This window comes from Emydura macquarii, unplaced genomic scaffold (genome assembly GCF_026122565.2).
Source record: "Emydura macquarii macquarii isolate MOO-44397 ecotype Brisbane River unplaced genomic scaffold, CSIRO-AGI_Emac_v2 contig_499, whole genome shotgun sequence".
In the NCBI taxonomy this organism is placed as follows: Eukaryota; Metazoa; Chordata; order Testudines; family Chelidae; genus Emydura; species Emydura macquarii.
Genome location: NW_027130636.1, coordinates 6070800 through 6095007, shown reverse-complemented (window position 1 = coordinate 6095007; position 24208 = coordinate 6070800). Strand labels below are relative to the sequence as shown.

The 24208-nt window shown below is 38.9% G+C and overlaps 1 protein-coding gene across 4 annotated transcripts in view; it reads right to left on the bottom strand.

Moving 5' to 3' along the window:
* The window catches only part of UGGT1 (UDP-glucose glycoprotein glucosyltransferase 1), an 85861-nt gene that overhangs the window by 51603 nt on the left and 10050 nt on the right, over nucleotides 1–24208 (bottom strand). For 3 of the 4 annotated variants that reach the window (XM_067538857.1, XM_067538858.1, XM_067538859.1), the window contains 12 exons: nucleotides 23451–23588; nucleotides 19504–19586; nucleotides 18777–18907; nucleotides 17383–17495; nucleotides 14444–14618; nucleotides 12746–12842; nucleotides 10816–10894; nucleotides 10452–10552; nucleotides 7635–7734; nucleotides 5584–5644; nucleotides 1894–1985; nucleotides 901–1051 (listed from right to left, as the gene is read on the bottom strand). In XM_067538857.1, coding sequence (XP_067394958.1) covers nucleotides 901–1051; nucleotides 1894–1985; nucleotides 5584–5644; nucleotides 7635–7734; nucleotides 10452–10552; nucleotides 10816–10894; nucleotides 12746–12842; nucleotides 14444–14618; nucleotides 17383–17495; nucleotides 18777–18907; nucleotides 19504–19586; nucleotides 23451–23588 — 1321 coding nt within the window. Of the gene's footprint in view, nucleotides 1–900; nucleotides 1052–1893; nucleotides 1986–5583; nucleotides 5645–7634; nucleotides 7735–10451; nucleotides 10553–10815; nucleotides 10895–12745; nucleotides 12843–14443; nucleotides 14619–17382; nucleotides 17496–18776; nucleotides 18908–19503; nucleotides 19587–23450; nucleotides 23589–24208 lie in introns of those variants that run through there. The other variant, XM_067538860.1, reaches the window with a different exon arrangement.

Genomic DNA, 24208 nt, shown 5'->3' with positions numbered 1-24208 from the left:
CTGCACATAAAAAGGGGCATTGTATAATCTCTACTTATATCCTCCAATCAAGATGTCAAAGAAAGTTCTGTTTTCAATTGTGCTGCTGTAGGCAAGTTTGGTCAGAAGCAGGCTTCCTCCTCAGCTACATGGGCTGTTTTTCAGACATGAAAGTCTTGCACTGGATTATTTGGGTTTATTTTCCCCCACTTGTTATACTCTCCTGTCTATTTTGTAGTTATAATTTCTTTCACAAGGAGCTGTCATGAAGTGTTGATGCCTCTGTCTATGGCTAACCCTGAACCAATTCATCATCTTGTCCTGCCTTACCCCAGCATCTTATTCAAACCCTTCCCCCTCCCCGCTCACATTCAAGGGCCTCCATAAACTCACCCCCACCTAATCTCTGCTATCACTTCCTCTCTAACCTCCTCAATCTCCTTCCTCTCTTTATTGCTCCCTTAATTTCGTTTTCCTCTCTCTCCACTACATGCTTTCCTTCATTTCGTCCCCTACGAGTTGATGAACCTTATACCACTTGTCACATGGGCTTAAGGGAAGAGACAAATTCCTGAACACATGAATCCTTCCTGTATTAACTACCTTATCAATTGTGCTTCCTCACCTATCTGTACTCCATTATTAGGCAACACCTACTGCATACCTACAGACTGTATCCCAAAGAGTTTACAATCCAGTATGATATGTTGTCACATGATTTCAATTAAATTAGACATTCTGCACAGCAAAGAATTTACAATTCTGCATTCTACAATGTTCTAGTTAGTCATATAAATAAGACATAATATTGCACGTGTATGACATGCTACAAAGGGTCTACTTATGAGCAACTAAAAGCCCCAAGCTCAAATACAATTTTTGCTGAACAGGCTGGCTCTTATTAAAAAAAAACATACTCACTGAAATAGCAGGGCTTCTGATATCCACAGCGTAGTCTGAATCTGATGGCTGGATGTTTAGCTTTAGAACATTATGCAAGGAAAGGCCCTCAATTCCTAAACTGTGAAGTCCCTCCATTACACGAGCTTCATTGCGCAACACATCAAACAAGCTAGAAGGAATACAAATCATTCAATATCATACATATAATAAGATACAACTACTGATTTTTTAGGGCTAAACTCTGGCCCAAATATGGCAGTTTCAGATGGACATTTTTTCAGGGATTTACCCTTTAAGAACTAATATTCTGCTTTTCTCTTTAAATGAATTTGTATGTATCTGACTGATGCCTGATTGACAGCACTCAAGTCCAAAATTTTTTCACAGAACAGGCCAAAGCAATGGGCAGCAACAGGGAAGGTTTGCCCTTCTGATGGTTAAGATAATTTTGTCTCCATAACTTAGCCATTCTGTCGAAACTGCCAACAAGAAAGTCAACTGTAAGGTGGATTTTAGAACGTGAACTGAGACCATAATTCACTGACAACCAAACAGTCATCAGAAGGTAATACTTGGTCACCACTGACTTGCACCAGCTTTAAAATACTAGCTAATGACTAATATAAGAAATAATAAATTAGCTGGAAAACTAGTGACTAGATCTCAATTGTATACAACAGGAATAGTGGTAAGAGAATAATTTTCTTTTGCTCACACCCTTGTGTCAAGTATTGCAGTAAACACAGATTTCAGCTAGAAATCTTGGAACAATGGAAAAATCTTGGAAAACTCCAGCATATTCTCAGCAGTGTGCATCAGTGATACCACAACAATCCAAACTCCATATTTTACTTGTTGAGGGGAGAAGTAGGACTTACATTTATTCTTTCTCTGCTGAATTTACAAAAAAAATACACACTTCTTCATAAACAAGCTTAATATCTATATACACACTTTCAAGATTCTAAACCATAATAATTTTTCTGAAAAAAAAATACAAGTAATTCATACCTAAATATGTCCTGTGTGTCTAAATCAATGTGCAGTCCATTGATGAACAAGGCGGAATCACCAGATTGTAATCCTAATGTTCCTTTGAAGTACTGAAGGGAAGTGTAACAAAGCCATTAGACGAATACTAAAAACTAAATAAAAATCAATGTTAAACATAAAAAAATTCCATAGCATTTATTCTGTATCGTTTCAAATCTATTAATGTCCTTACATTTGTATATTAACTCCACAAAATGCACCATATTAGTTCTCTACAGCAGCCTTTTGGTAACTTTGAATATAGCATATATGGATTAAGTTAAAACAACCAATTGCTTATAGCTTGGAGGAGAAATAGCTATGGGAGAATATGGCAGCCACCTACAAGTATTTGACAGGTAGGAATTATTTAGCAAAGAGGAATAATGGAATAAAATTAAGAAAAGGAAAATTGGACTGGAAGCCAGGAGACGTAAATTCTGTTCCCAGCTCTGCCACTGATTTGCTCTATGGAAGCCTAATCTCTATGCAGATATTTTAAAAACAATGAGAGTCCTGCAGAAATTTGTTAGTCTTTAAGGTGCTACAGGACTCTCATTGTTTTTGCTGCATACAGACTAACATGGCTGCCCCTCTAGATATTTTAAAGAGATTCATCATCATTCATTTAAACAGTATAGTGGAACTCACAAAATAGTTGAAAACCCATCCAGCCAGCCTGTATCTCTTATCCTTTGCAGTGGTGGAAAGTAATAAGGAAGGCTTTAGGATACAGTCAGGTGGAGAGGGTGAGGTTTGAGATGGGTGTTGGTTCCAGGGTGGGAGTGCGGCTGGATGGGTTTGTTAATGGAGCTTGCTGCTGACTTGGCAACATCAGAGTGTGCTGGTTGAGGGCTAGAGGCGGTCGCTTATACTGAGTGGTGCGACTGGCTGCAGGGTTGATGAAGGAAATAACATTGCTTCACTCATATCCACCGCTTTTCATCCATACATCTCAAAGCACTTTACAAAGGAGGTCACCATCACTATCCCCATTTTACATATGAGGAAACTGAGGCACAGAGAGGTGAAGTGACTTGTGCAAGGTCACCCAGCAGGCCAGTGGCAGAGCAAGTCTCCTGAGTTCCAGTCCAATGCCCCATCCATTAGGCCACAATGAGGTTGGCAACTGATTAATGCCACAAAGCTGCCATGCTAGCTTAACACCCCAGAGGTTAGGGATGTCATTAGGCCTTGTCGAAAAATCTTATGTCTAAATTTTGAATGTTTCAGAACTTTTCCAAGCACCTCTAGCTAGACACAACCCATTTAGCATGGATCTATGAGCCACAGCTCAAGGGACTAACAGGAGAACAGACTAAATATGTTGAAAGTAATTCTAAACAGTCTGTCCCACCACTAATTTTGGAGAGTCTATTATTTAAATTTATAGAGAATATAGTGTTCTGTCTCTTCCCTAGCATAGCCACATAGTGGCAATTCTACTGCACAAACTTTGTTAAAAGGCACAGTAATAAAGGAGAAATACTGTTTCAGTTACTACTTGCGGGTAACAAGAGACAATAATAATGTGAAAAGGACAAACAGAGTTGAAACAAGGTTGAGAAAGAAGAAACTGTAAAGTAACATGAACTGGTTGATCATGATATGTGTTAGATCAGACCTTCTTGTGGACACCTATTTAAAATGTCTACTTAAAGAATTTACATACCATAATGGGAATCTGCAAAAGGCTTAAGCAAGCTTCCTGGCTGCTCTGTACTGCCAGAGTGGCTCAAAGCAGCTGGAATGTACTGGGTAACTGGGTCTATAAATCTGAGCAGTTGCTGCTCATATTTTAATGCTAGAAATAGCTGTGTACAAACCTGTATCCTTTCTATAAATGTGGAGCTAGAGTGAAATAAATTTACAGATCTCATAAGAAAGATACTATTGCTTTGTTTTTCTTTGATTACTGTTTCGAACCTGTATTTTCTACTCATCTATCTGGACAGTCATAATGGGTACATTTTCAGTGTATTGTACAACTCCTGGCACTGGTTAATTGGAATGGTTTGCCTAATTCCCAATGCACTGCATCAGAGCCACTTAACTATTATTTTCCTACATCAAACACTGGCACACTGGAGCCTATGTAAAAGTACTGATGACAAAACAAATACACACAAAACCATATATTTGATAAATGGCTATTAAGCAACTGGTAAAGGAACAAACAAAATCTGCAAACGTCTTCTGTTCACCCTCAAAATAATATCAATAATAAAGCAATCCTTTACTACACAGAGGCCCACAATTTCCTTCTCCACTCAGTAACAAGAGGGTAAGTCAAGAGTTTCACAGGCACAGAAATGATGTAAGAGAAGAGTCAGGCCCTATGTTTAACATGTAGTTTTATTGATATATATTAAATTGCTTCTGTATAAATGAGATCACGAGGTATTTCCTTATCCAGAAATGATGTTCCTTAATTGTCAGTTCACCTGGGATTTGACAATTGGGCAGAGTCCCTTCTGCCTTTTACATCATTGCCCAACAAAGCCCTATTAAGAGCTCCTTATTTTCTACTCCCCAAACCCTAGGTTTCCTAAAGGCCACACCTCCCCAACAACTCAAACATCTTTTTAATATAATCTAAAAATATGCCTAAGCAATTTTTGTGTCTAAACTTCTGATGGCATGTTTCCAACAGTTCTTTACATCTTGGGAAAAACCCAGATGGTTATCAAAACATGAGGCTAGAAACTCAGCCTCAACTTCCATTCAAACAAAGACCTTTTTCCTTTACAAAAAAAAAAAAAAAAAAAAAAAAAAAAAATCTAAAAATTAACCAGGATGACTAGTTGACTAAAGGCACTGACAAAGGGATTCAGAGCCTCCCCCCTGTCACTTTGGTCAAATCCAATTCAGATTAATGGTGACTGAAAACAGTCTTTGTGTTCAGGTGTTTACGCGTTAGTAGTTGTTTCAGTCCAGTACCTTGTCGACAAACAATCACCACAAAAGTCACCACCAAAACTGATACTTGTTAGCAGTCTTAATAAAGAAGCTAAGGATTGAACTGGCATGGAAAACAAGTTACCACTGCACCCTATAATCCCTAAGCAGTAAAACACTTCACGAGGGCACTGTAGAAAAATTTGCACTGCTGCTTGTGTTAGATCTGTTCTAGGGATGAAAAGAGCATTTCTTTCTCAGAGCTGTCAATCCAGCATTTTCACCAAATTTAAATTAATTTTACAAAGAAAAACAAGTACGGTTTGAAGATCTGAGTTCAGATTACTGGATACTTAAATGACACACTTAATATCCTTGATGAACGTGAGGATTAAATGACAAGCATTGGACAAGCAGACACTCTTGACTATTGAGCACACCTGTTATGGATCTGTGAAGAAGAGAGCCTGATACCATCATTCCACAATGACATTCCACATTCTCGTTTTCTTTATTTTAAGGCGTCCTGGCCAGTATTTTCAAATGTGGGTGAGAAACATTAGGCTCCTTCATGCATATTTGAAACACCGGACACTTTTATTCTGTACCCAAATTTAGATTTAGGAGCCTAACTTTACGTATTCAAATGAAAAAACTTTGGCCTCTACTTTTCAGCAAAAAAATAGTGTTGAAAATTTTTAAAGGTTAGTTTCAAAGTTTAAAGCTATGTGAAGTGTACAAATGTACTGGATAATTTTCTGTAAGCATTACCTTTTGGTTCTCTTCAATTTCTGTCCTGAGTTCCGAGGAAACAACTGCTTTTGTTATTGCTCTAAGGAAACAAAACATCACATTTGATGGATGCTACCAGTCCTCCCCTTCCAACATCCCCCCACCTCTGCTGTCTTGTCACCCCACATTGCATTCTTTGTCTGAAATGTATTTGTAAGCTCCTCATGGCAGGAATCTGGTCTTATCTGCAACAGGAAGCACTTAACACATATTTGGGCATCATTAAAATAGTAATAAAAGGATAGGCCAAATAACTCTTTCAAAATTTACTCTTCTGTAAATTTTCCTGTATTTTGACACTCCTACACCAGGCAGCAACTACCACTGAAAAGACTAAATTTCAACTCTGGAATGTTCCAAGCCTTCAATTCAGCACAAGAAATCATTGTAAAGTGAGTGCTACCACCATATCTCTATTCCAGCATTTTAAATTTTAATTGGTGCAGAGGGACCTTCTCTAGTTAAATTCATTTGTAAATAAGTAGAAGTTAGAAGAGATAATTAAGGACTGTGTTAGAGTAACAACTTTAAGCATTATAATGTGGTGTCAGACCACTGCACATCTAATGCTTGCCAGAACCATATTTTAAGCATTCTAAGCGACTAGAAATCCAATTTCAACACTTTCAGCAGTACAGCAAAGATTTCATAAAGAGAATCCAAGAACTTGTGAAACTTTTCATATTAAAAACAGACTCAAAGCAATGGTGAGCTTGCCAACGCCTAAGGGAGTCAGCCAACATTTAATGGCTAGACTGAAGAGAAGTTGAGGAAAGTCAATATTTAATTACAAAGCTAAGGATATACAGCAGATGTGTACATGCACATTGTTGTATATCGGAGCATCCTCCTTTCTCCTGTGCTTTGGATTTTGCCAGTTGTCTTAGACTCTAAGCTCTTTAGCATCTACCTCTATGTCAGTACAGAGACATGCACAATGAGGCTTTATGTGCACTACCCACAACATAAATATCACATAGCTTTTTGTATGTTAAAAGAATGTTAAAATTCAAAAGTCGAATACTCAAAAGTTGGGAAATGCCAGAATTATGGTTGCTCATGTATCTTTAATTCAGCCTGCTTATGAGTATGCAATAGTCTTGGCCACTATTATATATGGGAAGCCTGTGGCAGAACCAGGAATAGAATCCAGTTCTCTGGGATTCCAATCCAATGCCTTAAACACAAGAGAACATGTCTTCCCTTCTTGCAGCCCTCTGCTTCATTCCTTGCCCATTCTGTGAATGCACTAAGACACACCCCTACATCAGGAGCCAAAACATGTGCCAAAGGTGGGGAAGAGAGGGTATGAGGCTTTTTTCAGTAATAACTGCTGTGAAGTGCACAGAATTATTAACACCAATCAGTGGAAGAGATAGGAGTAGAACAAATGGCTTCCTCTTGGTGCCCAGCATACCTCCCACTTTGTCAAAGGGGCGGCAATAGCTGCTGCATCATTCCTGCCATCCAAATCGTAAGAATTTAAAAAAAAACTCTCTCCACACTGGTCAGAGAAACCAGCTAGCAACCTTGTTTAAACACATTTCCAATCACAGCATGGATGTTGTCCATCTCCAGATTTTCATAGAAGTATATTTGCTCAGTTCCTGGCACACAGTCATCCTCTGACCCCAGATGTGCCCCTTAACCACTGTGCCAATTACCAAGACACCCTGGAGCATTCTGGGAACTGGTGCAAAAAATCTAATACACAATTGAGGACCACAAGTAAGATCACAATATGAAAAAGGCTTGTAGAGCACATAAATCATGTAGGTAACGTTAGTGTTCCAGTGGTCAATTCCAACTTCTACTGAAGGACAACACTGTACACTCCCCTAACCTTATGCTAAAGATCTTTACGAAGGACATTCTCTCAGGTGCAAGACTTGTACTTATTTATTTTCAGCTACAGGAGACCCAAGGAACATTTAATAGGCCTACTTCACTTTTAATCATGCAGGAGAGAAGAAAAAATATTAGGGAAGTTATTAAATGAGAAGACTTCCTGATGTTTTGCACTGAATTACCTGGCCTTTGTAGGAAAGTTCTGACTGAGGTCTTTCATGACCATCAAAGCATCTACAGTGGGAGCAGCCAGGATGCGGGCAGCAGTTTGAAAACTTAGATCTAAAAATGAAAACAGTTAAGTCAAGGATTGTAAACTAAAAATAGCAATGCATTTAGTGCCAAACCAATTTAATTCACACAATTGCCATATTCATGTCACTCAAAGGCGTGGGACACAAACAAACATTTCAGAGGATGATCTATTGCACGTGGAAATCTTAAAAGTTTAATTTTCTGTCTGTCCCGATTAGGTGCTCTCTTTTGTCTTCTTCCTGATCTACAGCCTTTTGTAGCCAACCTTGTGAACATGGCTTCCTAAACTGAAACCCTTCCTAAACTGCAGACAGCTCTAAGAATTCTAGTTAACCACAGACATGAGGAATGTTGGATGGCTCGGATGAATAAATCTACTCTGTGGTGGTCTGGATGCTTGCTTCATGGATCAAGCACCCTTACAAAAGGACCTTACAATGACATGATTTAAGTAGATATTTCATTGCATATTTATCATTTTGCTCTTAACTTTCTGAAATATTTAATGATTTCAGTTCTTCTCCAGCAGCATTTGTAGAGCAGGTTCTATGCCACTATATTGTACATGCAATAGCCTTGGCTATTTGTTTCTCAGAGGCCCTTAGCATCCCTCTCACAGGCCTGTTTAACAAACTACTACAACCGTTCTTGGGAATAAAGCGCAGAATATAGAAAGCTTTTCAAATATGGATCGAATGAGGGAGGGAAAACGAAAAGTTCACTTGATGTCTTTTACAGGAACTCTAAATTAGTTTACATTTTGCAGCAGCAGAAGTGAAAATAGTGAATATAAAAAAAAAATTAGGTGAAAAGCCCAGGAAACATTCATGCTACAATAATAAGGTGTTTGCATTTGGTTGTGTAGGCTGGCAAATCCATCCAGCAGGGGTATCATGGCCCTTCCTCGGGCCCGGGCTCTGAGGAAGGCCACACCTCCTTACAAAAGGGGGAAAGTTAGTGGGTTTGCCCTCGGGCGGGACAGTGCCAGCAAAGGAGTCCGTAGCCCTCGGCCCTCGGGCAGGGTCGGCAAAGGAGTCTGAAGCTTCTTCGGCAGCAGTCCAGGAGGAGTCAAACATTTCAAGGGTGGCTAGGCGAGGGAGCGGGAGGGGGACCCAGGCCCACCCAACTCCACTGTGTCCCAGCTCAGGGGCCTACCAGTGGCAAAGGATTCTGCCACTGGGTCAGCGGGGCTCCAGCCACAATATGCTGACATTGGTTCAAGTGTAACTCAGTCAGACCTTAGTCAGCTGCCCCTAGGCTACTTCCTCCCTATCCCCGGGTACCTGGAGTCTGGGGTTGCTCTCAGCTTTCCTGGGACAGGTGGCTAGCGGGAGTCCCACCAGTCCCTCATCGTCGTCTGGCGGCAGGCCCGGGAACTCCTTGGGACCGTCAGCGGATGGAAGCTCTTCCAGGTTACAAGGCCCTGGTAGTCCCTTTGGCCCCCAGAGCTCAGGCAGTTCCGGCAGGTCCGGCAGCTCTTCTAGGTCATTGCTGGCATCCAGGAGCTTTCCCCAGTCAATAGTCTCCAGCAGCCCTTCCCAGTCGCTAGGGCCTGGTAGCCCTGGCAGGCCCTCAAGGCTCTGGCCAGTGGAGGGCTCACACCGTCCTGCTGTGGGGCCTGGGTTGGGCTCAGGCCACCACCCAGGGGAAAGAGCATCCTTCTCTGGCAGCTGCTTTTCTTTGACTGAGCTGGTGGGCTGGGCTTTTATATCCCCGCCTCCTGACTTGGGCCCACCCCTCTGTTTCCAGAGTCTAAGCCCTGCAGTTCCCGAATCCGTCCAACAGTGGGATCACGACCCTTCCTTCCAGGCTCGGATGAAGGCCACACCTCCTTGCTACAGGCTGCATTGGTGGTATTTTTATTTATTTTTCTCTTTTTTAAACTGAAAACTTTTGATGCCATCATACTGTACAAGATACCAGATCAATATATACAGGATTTTTCTGTTGACCACAATGAAAATTGAAAGTAGTGCTAAGAAACTTGCAGGACTGGGGTCCTACATTCACTCCTTCCTATGAGTTATCTATATTCCTCCCTAGAAAAAAAGTCTACTATAATGGGAATTGAGGGTACTTGGCATCGCAGTGGACTGAGCCCTTAGGCCCTGATTCTGCAAACACTATATGCACATCATTATTTCTACCTATGGGAGTAGTCCCGTTGTAGTCAGTGGGATTGCTTACATGAGAAAAGCTAAGTATACATCTAAACAATGGCATCATCAGGGCCTTAAAGAGTAAAGTAGTCGAAAGTGAGGGCAAAGAAAGCTTTGACATCAGGATAAATAACATCTTGAGTTTAGTCTTTCAGTGATTTGGAGAAAACAGAACCTTCTGAGATAGGGTGAGCGTGACAAAAGATGATATTCCACTTCCCTCACTTTCTTTTCTACACTTTGCAGATACTATAAGCTGGCACCCTGCAGTTCCAGAAGATATGCAAGAGTGCTGAACATCAAGAGTGTTTGACTACCAGCAATGTGGTCATTGTGTAAAAGGAAAACTTCATGGATCTTTTAGTTGGTATGGAAACTTACTAAAACCTACTTCTATTACTACTTCCAAAGAAGGTTTAAACTGAAACCTGCAAGCCATTCTAGGAATTTACAATTAAGAGCTCCTTTAAGTATACTCTCCTATAAGCAAATATCACTTGCATTGAGGGACCATGAAAAGGACATATTTTTACATAAATGTAATTTCAATACAACTATGAAGACGCTATTCCACATATAATTTACCTTGTAATTGCCATACTTTCAAAGGTGCCATTTCATTGGTACTTTCAATAAGATGCTTTCTGAGCTCTTTCAGTTCTTCCTTCAAGTCAGGATACAACTGCCTGAAAGGAAAAAACAGACCTTCCTTAGGGCTAGATCAGTAAAACTGTAGCTAATCCAAAGAAATTAGCACACCAAAAATGTCAGCATTCTCTGTTACATATCGTTTCTGTTCTCTTATGAGTGCACTGCTAAAACTCTTTAACTCTAACTGCCTGCCTAGATTGTTTTGGGATTTTGATTTTGCAACCAAAAAAAAAAAAAAAAAAAAAAAAGAGAAAGTTGTAACATGCTGCAATAGATTTTTACCAAAAGAATGTCTTACCTGAGCTTTCCAAAGAGAAATCCTTGCACTTCATCAATAGGGTCATTTTCACCTATCACAGTAGCATTCACCTCCGTACCTATATATACATGGCAAACACTATTACTACACTATTTAGAAGGCAGTTTTTTACATATATTCTTTGGTTAGTTTTACATAACAGCAATAAGCCATAATGATGAATATTTACTCTGAGATATACAAATGAGTGATATGTATTTTACACAATGTGGGTAAGAAATGTTATCTCCATATTTTACAGATGGGGCAAATGAGGACAACTGGGGAGACGTCCCATGGTCATATGGGAAATCATTTTGAAAACTGGAAATAGAAGCCAGTTCTTCTGACAACCCAGCCCCATGATTATTATACTAGACCACATCTGCCCTAAGTATCTAGCATATATTTAATTTAAAAATTTAAACAAGTTAAAAATAGGGTGCTGTGTTAGCTGACAAACACAAGAAATAGAGGTTCAGAAGTGAATCTGCAATTTATACTCCTCTACGCAAGGGATATTAAGAGCCCCAAAGAAGACCACAGCCTTTTTGTATTAAATGTAGAGAAGACTCGGCAACGGTAGAAAGAAAAAGAGGGTTGGATCAGAAAAGGAAAAATTGGGGAGTACTGGAACTCACTAGAGTGGGAGGATTTTTCAGTGTAATATAGATATGTCAATTCTACAAAGTACTTTAGCTTATTAAAAGATCTTCCCACAGATTCAGTTTTCTCCAGAATGTGAGGGGGTTTTCTTTTTTTTTTTTTTTTTTTTTTTTTTAAAGAGTGTTTCCTTCCCTTCTGATTGTGAAAACAGCTTCTATTCCATAAACCAGCACACAAAAGTATTGGTGAAATTGTAATGATACATTAATGGAACTGCTCACACACTAATGTAACAAGAATAAAAGTTTCCTAAATTAAAATTAATCAGATGCTCCTCCAGTATGCCAGTTATTTTCAAAATGATTATTAGTAATTTAGGCTTAAAAAAAGGCATTTGAATGAACTCTGCTCAATCTAGAATAATTTGAGGGATCACTTTTGTACATGGCAAAACATTTTATTGTAAGAGTCTCAGAGAGAATATTGACAAAGTATTTAAAAAAAGGTAACACTGCAAACCCTAAAACGTCCAGCATGAAGTATAAGTTTTGTTTAACTCAACAATGATCCGTATTTACTGAATGAAAGGAAATTTATTTAAATGCAGTGTGACTACTACGACTATTTCTCTACTGAATTTAGCGCCATATAGGCAGAAACAGTGACAACATTAATTTCCAAGTACAGATGTGATCAAGTTAATGCTAATATTTTAAAACAGATTAGAAAAACTGGATTTACTTTTGATAGTAGCAATTTCTTTTTAAAAATCCAGAAGTATCTGATGTCTGCTAAATGGACATAGATAAAATCTTTAAATACAATTCTATAAAATACATATTCACACATGAATTTAACTAATATGCAGTTTAGCCATTCTGTGTCAGATTTCCAGAAATGGGGACTGCCCCTATTCATGCTCCAGTGATGGTGGTAGGGGCAAAACTAATTTTAAATAGTCTAATCTCCATCTCACTGGGTGGCAGGGGCTTGGAAGGCTGATGGAGGAACCATACTGTGCTCTGGAGAGGGGTAAGTAAGAAGAAATGCCTTGGTGGTGCTCAACAGTGCTCAGTCTAATTAAAGAATGACATCAATATCTTCTGAAGAGAGTAATCCTGCTCCCAAATTAGTGGAGGAGGACGACGACAACACGGAGTGTGGGAAGGAAGAGATGGTGGCTCTGCAGAGCTCAGACAGGGAAGAAGAGCACCATCTCCTGCCCTCTGGGAGAAAAATTATTCATGTGAAAAGAAATATAAAACCATTTTATTATAACTCAGATTATTTTTATATAAAATTCTTATTTTAAGTAGGAATTCACCTTTCACCTGTGTATCATCCTTGGCCTTATATTCTGTGCTTTTAATAGCCAGTTCCACACCATAGCCTGACAGGTAGACTTTTTCTTTACTTGGATTCTGTAAGACAAGGTAACAAAACCACCGCACATTGCATGTCTTTGTATGGATGTACAACAAACTAAGCTAGTGTTTCCTATAGCAAATAGCTCGTATTGACACACATTTAAAGTTGTTGAAGTGCCAGATCATGAAAGTCTGTTATTTTAGCATTCAGACAACTTGTACAATATAAAATACATAAGAAGTGGCTCCAGGATGAGTTATTTTGCCGGCGTACAACAATCATTTATATATCTTATATTCTTGCCAGGCTCTTTGCAGTTAGGCTAGCTGAAGACGAGGACATAGAATCATGGGAAAGAGCAGATTATGGTAGGGCTGGTGAATGGTTTTGTGATGGAATCCATGGCTGTGTCCAAAATAAATCTTGTGAATACTGAACAGAATGAAACAAAAATGATGTTGCATAAGCCAATGTTTGAACCAACTTGAAATGGATACATTTATTTAATCAAAATGAACAGAAGGGGGGAAAAAATAGTTCTTTTTTTCTGAGAAGCAATCGATTGTGAAGCAAGGGAATGAAAATACTCCAGCCTCCACCATTCACTGAATGGTAAAAATATATAGGGAATACCCCAGAAATGGTCAAACCAATTAACACTTCAGGAGAGGAGATCATATATTTATGTTTCACGATTTTTAGATGACACTTCTGAGCACTTGATAAAAGTATGTGTCTTACAACATATTATAATCAAATGGCTAGTATAACCAAGACCCAGAATTAAGCATTTTATGCAAAGAATGGGAATTCAGTCACGTGGAATCATGTTATATTTAAAAAGAGGAGGGTGGTGTACAACATTATTCTTTTTGCTGTATCTCACCAAAAGTACAAACATCACTAAAACTGAGCCAACCGATGACCTTCACATATAGCAAATTTGGCGGACAGCCCAAGTACTACATATATGGCTTTTATCAACACTACCACACCATCAAGAAGAGAAACTAAACAGATCAAAACTCTTGTAAGCCACTAAAATATAGAGTTAAACATTCATTCTACAACCATTTCTTTTGAGAACCAGTATAGAAAGTAAAGTTGTGGGGGAGGTTTGTTTTTTTCCTGGATTGATGGGATGGAGGGAGAAACAAGAGCAGATCACAGTAGGACTGGTGAATGGTTCAGCAATGACATTCAATCCTACTTCCATATAAAAGGGGTGGCCTCCATTTGGAAAATACATCTCACTCTTTACCCACCTAGCTCATACCACAAATGTTCTGTGTTTCACCATATCCATGCAAATATTGGATAATAAAAGGACCTCTTTTTCTTAGACATTTAAATGATACAAGTAATTTTAATTTGCCTTTACAGGTATGTCTGAATCCAGAAATGCTGTCTGAAAATTGCAGTTAATACAAAGAAATTATTCCTATAACAGGAAATATGGGCCAAGATTTTAAAAATGGTTGCCTAAAATCAGCATCCTATATCCAGATGCACGCCTCTCAAAAGCTGGGCCACTTATTTAAGTACCTGAGCATGGATGTCAGAGCCTCACCTTAGGCACCCATTTTTTTTAAATCTTAGCCAGAGGCTCTTCCTAATTCCAAAGAAATTGATTCAAAATAGTATTAGTACTTACAGCAACATAGTGTCTGAGGATGTAAGTGATTTCTCCTGCACTGGCTTTCGAAACAAGCAGGTTGTGGAATTTGGAAAACTCCTCTGTGCCAATCTCAGCATAGAGTATGACAACCGGACTTTCAGGGTTTGAGAGTGGGTACTCGTGATCTCCTTTGAACAAAAAAGGCTTCAGCCTAAGAGCAAACATGAAGAATTAAATCACTGTGGTTTTAAAATGCACTTGAAAGAGGAAACTGAGCAAGATACAACAAAATCTCTTTCTTCTCCCTGTATAACCATTAGGTGTCTTTTCACAAAGGACAAGATCTCAGACTGTTCTCTATTCATTATTAAGCTTATCATTCATTGGTGTGTGGCGGCAAAACTTTGATAAAATGGAAAACCAGGGCTCCAAAGGTCTTCAGCCATAAACCTGCATGAAGCTGGGGGAAAGAGTTTTGGAAAGCACCTAACCATGAGCCTTATATAAATAAGCAACAAATTGCTTAATGTTTTCAATAAGCTATTGAGGTATAAGTCCTAGTTAAAAAATAAAATAAGCTAAGCAAAACGGACATTGAAGAGGCATTGCCAATCCCAATAGGCTTAGTTTTCTTGTTCTATATTCTTTTGTATTTTCTCCTCTTCTTTTCAAATCTTGCCCCAAAATAAGGTTCAAAATATTCCCAATGGGATTTATCAACAGAATACATTAGCAGTGCAATGCATGGGCAAGATGATACTATGCACCTGCACATGAACTAGAAATAAAAGATGCCAACCTTTACGTTTACAAAAAGTCAAGCTGCAAAACCGAGAAAGAGGAATCTGAAGACAGATTGTAGTTTAAGTTTCTAAGTTGTTAATAATTAGATTTTGTAAAGTCTCATTTTTTAGTTTTGTTACCAGGATTTTCTGCCAATTTCAACTCACTTATTTCCTTGCATAATCCTGTTAGTTATGATGTAAAATAAATTTAAGATGACCTATTGTGTCGTTTTAAATAATATCTGAATGAAAATAGAGCTGAGACTCATGTATTTGTCACCATAAGCTCTTAGTTTTTGTGGCCCTAGACTTAAAAATGTGCAACACTTACAACAGAGCCACTCTCAGAAATAACTTGTAAGCCTTCTGCTGTCCAGAATTGTACTGCCTTAGTAAAATGACAATATGGTGGCACTGACTAGTCTTTTATGATACTATATCATATTATATGATATCTAAATTTAAAGTGTTTTACATGGTCAAAGGATTAGTGTCTTACTATACTAACACATCACTGTCCTAGGAACACAGGAACCACATCCGTATTTTGGAGTGGTTGGAGAGTTTATGATCCTTCACAGTTAGCAGAGAGCAGTTGCAGCGGGGGACTTCCTGAACAGAAAGTTCCCATGTTTAGTGAGTTCTCTAGTCGCTGCTTAAAGCATGGCTGTGTGTGTCTGTCCTCATACTACACAGATCTGACCCAGGGTGTGCATCTATTCCACTATCCTTTCTCCAACAGGAGTCAGCACCATAATACAGAGGAAGACATAAACCTTCATAATGGACAGTTATGCAACAGTGATTACCCTGCCTAACCTCAGGCAGTTCAAAACATGCTGTCAAACAAAAAAATGTTGTCCAAAACATTCTCAGACATTTTTATATTATTAGCAATCTGCTCCAGAACTGATTAATTTGGAGCAAGATTCAGGCAGACCCTGTGTAGTAACAACTCTGAGACAACTTCTGTCCAGCAATCCATATAAAGAATCCTCTCTGTTTATTATACCTAAATTTTGCTCCTTTTGTGAGGGACACTACAACTTTTATCCTCATTAGTTTAACTGTGGCTTTTCTGATTATTCATATTAAATGCCTAATTATTGTTTTTAATCCTAAAATTTTTGCCCCAATAATATCCAGAAGCAGCAAATTCCAAAGATTAATAATGCTGTGATAGAGTTAACTCTCACATGGGACCAGAGGGGCAAGCAGATGACTCCAATTAAGCAGTCCTCTCACAGACTGCTGGGAGTGGGAGGGGTCTGGGCCTATATAAGCCAGGCCCAGCTCATTCCATAGAGAAAAATAAATGAGGCAACTCTTAAGAAGACTAGGAGGAGAAAATCCCTAGCAGAAAAAACAGTTCCAGAAAAGGGGCAAAACACCTTGGGATAACAGTTCTGAGTTTGGGGAGAATGAGGCACCAACTGTGGCCTACCTTCCTAGGAAACTTTGGACTTGCTCTAGAGGTAAGAGAACTATGGGAACATGGGACTAAACTTTTGGTATAGACGAGGATTAATACATCGTTTGTTTTATTAAGTATTACTACTCTTTCTCTGTATTCCACCCCCACACACACACCCTTCCTCCACTCCTCCTTTTTCTGTTGTGTTCACATCATCCTGGCTCACCAGAAATAGCTTGGTTACAAATGCATTTTGGAGGAGTTTGGAGAAGAACTATCCATTTTAGATGTTTTGCCTTTTATTTTTGATGGGTTTCCTTTGTGTGTGTTTTTTTTTTTTTTTTTTTTTTTTTTTTTTAAAGAAAAGTTAATTGGTCAAGCAGAAGTCAATCAGATGCACCTTTCATTAACTTATCTTTATTAGGTCAGCTCTTACTTATCTCTTCTCTTAAATTGTCCTAATCTTTTTAAACTCTCCTTACATGGACACTTTCCCACATTTCTAAGAATTACTGCTGCCCTTCTACAGATCTTTTCCACTTCTATTATCCTTTTAAAACATCCTTGCTTTATGGTACAATATTTGAAAGTGAGAAGGATAAGAGACAAATTATTCCTGACCAGCTTGATACCAAAGAACAAACTGCAAATAGGTGTTTACTTTGCCTAAGAAAGGGCAAATATAGCCTGGAAACAGAGTATGTGGAAAGCAGGAATTCAATAAAATTTCCCCACCTTAATATGTAGCTTGGCCTAGATATTATATAAAAGACTACCTTTCTGAAGCTGTTTGTAAAAGGATTTCAAGGGTATCCAATTCACAAGTCGTCTTCCCATGCACAGCAAAAAACGAGTTACAACCCACTGGCGAAGGTTCGTCTGCCGCTATCTGTATTAAAATATCTGTGTTACAATATAGTTTGTAAAATTTTCCTTAGAACAAAGATGATAGAAATCACTACATTATCTTATTACAAAATGAAACTAATAGAACTTTTGGGCAGTAATAATACTGGGCTCCCAATCAAGGCGCTCAAGATTATGTAGAACTTCCCAGTACTAATATAATTAAAAGCTACCTGCTAAACAAAATAAAATAAAGTAAACCAAACCCATTTGACAATATTTAGAAATACCTGAGTTTCACAAATGATATGGTTTGCAGAGAGTATTTATAATAGGGCTCTTTTTCCAATTTTAAACATTAGTTTTATTTTACACAGAAATCTGGCATATCAGGCAATTCCTTATGTATTAAGCACCAAAAGGTCACTCTCTCTAAACATAACAAATCACTCAAGATGTAAAGGAAAACACCTCAGAAAGGAACACAAGTCTGCCATTACTAAAATAAAGTACATTACAGAAGGGTGCATATTTTATAACAAACTATAAAATGTACTAGCACTGTAAAATAAAAGTGCAAATTTCCATTTAAGGATTTTGTTAATCCCAGTTCCACATCCATGGATTAATATCTTTACAACTCCACAACAGAACTGGTGACATCACTCATGCCATGGACACGAAACCTGATTAAGTCCAGAAATAAAACAATTCTTTGAATCAAGTACCATTTAAGGTTGCTTAGAGACAACTATATACTTATCTACCTCGTTACTTACAAAGCCCAATTATTTAAAAAGGAATTGGTAGTTGAGATGCCCAAATCAAAACAACGATTCACAGTTAAGTTTGTGTTGTGATAAAAATGTATATTCTATATATTTGAGAACATTAATTGAGTATTGTGTAAGCTGTATCTTTGAGGCCTTGAAGGGAGATTCCTGGCAAAACAGTGAAAGACTTGCATTAATATTTCTCAAGTAGAAGCAAGCATCAGATTTTTTAAAAAGTTAAGCCATCTGAAAGAAGCTAAACAAGGTATAAACTCCTTTTTTCCCCTCTTCAGGTCGCCATTAATTTCCCATTAAAATATTTAAAGTAATTTAATTGGTTTTATACCTCAAAAGTAACTTTGTTTTTCTAAACAAGTGAGAGTTTGACTGACATGGAATGGAGGCATTTACTATTTTGAAAACAAGTGTCAAACTACCTCATTTTTACCATCTGAGCCACAAACTTACTATCTGTAGGTAGCTGAAGTAGCTACTTCCTGAATCCTATGAAACACTGAGTAATTAGATGACTTCCATTGCTCTGTACTAACCTGCTGAAAGGCTTGAATTGTAGCAGAGTAGGAACGCAAAGACAAGGAAAACTTCAACAAGTTCTGCTGCAGCGGTGACAGATTCTGGCACGCTGCTTTCAGCATTGCATGGTAAGAGGAATAATTAGTACCTACAAAGCCAGAGCACAAGCAATTAGCCCTGCATTTGAGATTGTGGCAGAAGAGGGCCATTTAATTGTAAATCATGGATTTTCACAAAAATGACCAGTGCATGGGACCCAATAATGTAGTTAAAACCTAAAACAAGAAGTGCCAATTTCATTAAACAATATGAAGCATCTCTCTTTCTGTTAGAGCCCAGTTCTACAGTTGGATCCACACTGAGTTCCATGTAACTTCACATGGGTACAATGACCTGCCCTTGTAGATCCAATTGCAGGATCGGGGCCTAAACATGAGGAATGAGGGAACACAGTCAAAAGCTGCCAACTATTTACAAAATGACTTTTTCCCAACAAACACAAAAGGAAAAAAATTTACAATATTTTTTGTCATGACACAACCTGACAATTCAGTTTTAGCACAGACTGGCTTTAATCAACTGGCTATTTGATTGCCCAGTTCAGGTGGTCATCTGCATGACAAACTCCACCTATGTAACTTAGTTTATGTTCCATTTGTCTGATTGTATACACGATAAAATATTTTGCTTACTTTTCATCCACGCTGATTAATATCAAGGAAGGGAAAAGTTACAGAATCTTACCACCATGATCTGCCGATCTAATATCTTGACTGGCCTCAACAAAAGTCCAGAATTTCTCTTGACCTTCTTCTGCTAAAAATTCACTGAACAGAGAGAGGGAATCTTTAAGAACTTGTTTTATGAAGTTTCCCTCAAAATACAGTACTTTATAAAATTATCTCTTACAGCACATTTAATCCCTAGCATGTGTCTGCCCATCTAAGAAAAACAAACATCATGATTAGGAAGAAGGCTGGAATAGCAGGAATATGGCAATTAAGGACAAATGCCCATTAATAGAACTGCGTAGAGGAAACATGTAAAGCACTTATTAATCCATCACAATCGTGAGCACTAAAATGCACAAGTGTACATAACTTGAGGTTTTAGTCTATCCCTTATTACTGAGCTAGCAATATTTGTGGGGAAACCATTTATGCAATGAATTATAGAACACTTATGTGAATATTTCATTTAAAAAAATTAAATATCTCCCCTATTTTAATAATCCTGTAACCATTCCTAACAGAAAAATCTAGCTACTTTATTGATCAGGACTAATATGAAAAGTTTATTATACGCTGCAGAGATTTGTTTGGACTATGAAATCCAGTAGCAGCAGGGTAAGAGAGGGAGCAAGATAACCATGACCGCAATTTGCGTCCTAGTTTCAATCTATTTTGAGCTAATGCTGATTTGAACTTCTTGAGGACAACTACGCAGCAAACCACTCTACTAGCTTCAGTAAATCAAACTGGAGGGAGGATTCAGCACCGGAGTTTCATCCACACTCCCATTATCTTGCATTGAGCTATGGAGTAAATACTGAAGCCCACTCAGAGTCTTAAGATATATTCAGCACTTATCCTGAAGGCATTCATTAGCATTTGGAATATTTATTTTGGGTTCCTTGTCTTTTGCCCACTTAATCTCTTCTCAAGGGCAGGTTTACCCTTAACACACTACCACTGTAGCATTTCAGTCATGACATCCTCTACGCTGACAGGAGGGCTTCTCCCATCAGGGTCAGTATTCTGTTGACAGTACCTGCCTCTCGTGAATATAGAAGTCCTCCCATCAACAGTGTTATCTACATGGGGTATTGGGTCTGTTTGACTGCGTTCCTCAGGGATGTGTGGATTTGTCACATCCTGACCGATATAGTTATACTGACCTAATTTCTCAGTGCAGACCTGGTGCATGTGTGGTCTCTTGTAGTAAGTGGTGTCATGGGTCAGGCTCAGCTGTACCTCTGAGATCTCTTTCTCCATGTACATGTCTGAGTGACAGGCCCAGTACCTGCTCTTAGAGTGGAATCTCACAATTCAGCCCACTTTTAGATGGGCTTCAGATTATGGCACCCCTGTTTACCAATCATGTTTCCTTAGCAGGCCCAACTGGTTTTGATCTCTGCCAGAGACTTTTTTCTTCGGGAGCTATGATCAGTATAAAAATGTACTGACACCAGATCGCTTCTTCAAACCAAAATACTAAAATAATGGCAACAGGGATCATTTTCCTTGCTATTTTTAGCAACCTGAATAGCAAATGGTGTCTAAAACAAACTCTTAAATACTTATTTAAGAATCTAATTTCAAGTACCTTTTTTTAAATCTTGGTCTGAAAATCAGGAATAGCTTCCTGACAAGACCTATGAGGCTGTAGAATAATCTATCAAGGTGCCAATTTTGATGATTCCTTTAAATCTTAGTCATGTTAGGACCTTCATTACCTCACTATCTCTCACCCACAAAAACAGGGTTTTTTATCATCAAGAACAGTCATTCTCAAACTTTTTATGTCGGTGACCCCTTTCACACAGCAAGCCTCTGAGTGTGACCCCCCCCTTGCCCCAACCCTTGCACTCCCCCTCACCCCCCCATTCCTGCACCCACCTGAGGAAACTGACTCGCATGCACAAAGTGGCTGGAATTGCCACTTACTCCACACTTGAACGCTGCTCCTCCCCGCGCCCCTAGGGGGCTGTGAGTGAGGGAGAGTGGAGCAACATCTGGGCTCCCTGCATCCAGGTCACTTTCCCCACTTAGGCTGCATAAGGGGAGGGCAGAGAGCAGCTGCTCCTGATGCTTGCCTCACACTCCAGCCCAGGTGATGTTGCTCCTCGCACCCCACAGTTGGGGGGTGGGTGGGTGGGTGTGTGTGTGTGTGTGTGTGTGTGTGTGGAGGAACATTGAGGGTGGGGTGAACAGTAGCTGTATAACACCACCCACCCACCCCCTCCCCCCTACTTTCCTCCACTAGGGTCAGGACACACAGGCCTGTGCCAGGTCAGGGGCTCACAACTTGCAACCCCCACATAACTATGTTGCGACCCCCTGTTGGATCACAACCTCCAGTTTGAGAACCAATGATCAAAGAATATTTCATACCTACTTTACCATTGGGACTTTCTCCACCACCTCATTTGTTTAGACTTGAAGGTTTTAGTCTCAGCTTGATAGATGTGAGGTAGGAACGTACCATACCATCCTTGGTATCATCTATACTTAATGTTTTTTCTTAAAAAGGCCTTTGTAATGGTATTTCTCCTAATTTCAAGGCTCTCTCCACCCCACTGTTTTTAACAGCTCTTTAAAAAAATCTTGTTTCCTTCCTTAAATTTGTTTTTCCTGCTTTGGGGGGCAAATGGACTTGTTGGATGGTTTCGCAGAAGCACTATACTCCTGACATTGATGTTTTATTAAACCACTTAGGTATTGCTAATTATAAGGGATTTCCTATACACAGATCCCCTGCTGATAAGATCTGTTTCTATACGCATTTACATAAGAGAAAGCAGGTCCTATTTTGGTTACCAACCTGTATCATTTTCCTGTAAATGTTTCTACAAAGTTCCTATTTAAAACACTTTGTTTTAAAAGTGAATAGTTTTTTAAAACATTGTCCACACTATTTTTTTAAACACATCTATTTCTTTGTTCTTGGTGACTTATTTAAAAGTCTCTTATATTTTACAATCTTTTCTCCAGGCCAGGTTACCCAGGGGAAGGCAACGGTAAAAATACTTAAGCTCAGGTATGTAATACACTGTGCCAAATGTTGATTCATGATACAGAGCAACTTATCCAAAAGAGTCTATCAGCTGTATTGGAATATTTTCACTCTCTCACACACACCCTCCAAAAAGAATAGTGATCATGTTTAATTTGCCAAGGTTGGTGATGGCTTGAACCAAGATTGAGCCAATTGTGTTTGGTGCTTAGCGATATGGTTGGTGAATGGGTGGGTGTCTGTCTCTCTCCCCTTCACACTTTTTCCAAACTAACATTCCTGCACTGTTTCCTTCATCTTTTATGAGTATCAAAATGAGCTTGAATTAAACCCAACGCTGTCAGTAATTCAGCACTTAACGTCTGACACCTTTAATTCATTTACAGTAGAGAATGTGTAAGCATACCAGCATATTTTCAAATCAGAACTACATGAGAATACACAGCATAGCCTCACTGCTCAGACCTGAAGGAGGTGGGAGGGCTTGCGCTCTCTGGACATGCTTATGAGACTATGCTGAATGCTACAGTTGGCAAGAGCCCAGAAGTCAGTTGTGCTGACAAGCAGGCTGCCTCAACTAGTTGGAGTTCTCTGCTGATGAAGTGGGGCACAGCACAGGGATAATCTAGCTAGAGAAGCAGCAGTGGGAATGATGGGGTAAGGAGTATTATTGTTGCATCCCTCTACTGTATACCAGCCTGTTAACACAGGCACAGGAAAAAGGGACATGAGAGCAGCACTGTGTTATCAAGGGCACAATACTGGGGGGAAAAAACAGGAAAACTATTTAGACAAAGCACATTAGTGTTTACATCTAGTTGCTAAGTTATGCTGACAAACCAATTAATATCCTTGTAGGATTTACTATAGTCTCTCTCTGATTTATCACACAAGCTAGCATTTGTATGCCTCTACATTTCAGATTTGTGAATGAAAGCAACAGCCTGCACGCTTACCTTGCTTCAAGTAACAAAGGTGTTGACAGCCACTTTGTAGTCAGGGATGTTGTCACTGCTTTAGAATCTGCCTTTGCTAGAGAAGAGCCGAACCAAATTCCAAGTAGTACAATAAAAACTCCCATTTCTAGAAAATGCCTGGGGCGGGGGGAAAAAGAGTTTGTCTCAGAAACATTCAATTTATTTTTTTTTTGTACAGAATCCTCATCTAACTGAAACGTAAATCCAAATTCAATTTGAAATATAATGGTCTGTGTTATGCAGGAAGTCAGGCTAGATGGTCATTATAGTCCCTCCTGGGCTTAAAATCGAAGAACATAGGAATAGTAAGAGACAAGGATTGTAAGACTAAACTCCTCAGCTACAGTCAGGCCTAAAATCGTGGGAACACAAGGGCATAAGCAGATTTTTAAAAAAAAAACACATTTATTCCTAGATTCAAAGGCCAGAAGGGACCTCTGTGATCATCTAGTCTGACAACCAGGATAATATAAGCCATAGAAAATAATTACTGTTTGACCTGCAGCATATGGCTTAGAAAAACTTCCAATCTTGATTTAAAAATTGCCAATGATGAAGCCACAACAATTCTTGGTAAGTTGTTCCAATGGCTAATTATCCTGACTGTTAGACAAAATGTAAATTGGAAATGAAGCATAAGTTTCTAGTTTCAACTGCAAGCCATTCGGTCTTGTTAGACTTCTGTCTGCTAGATTGAAGAGCCCATTATCAAATTTCTCTTTCCCCATATAGATACT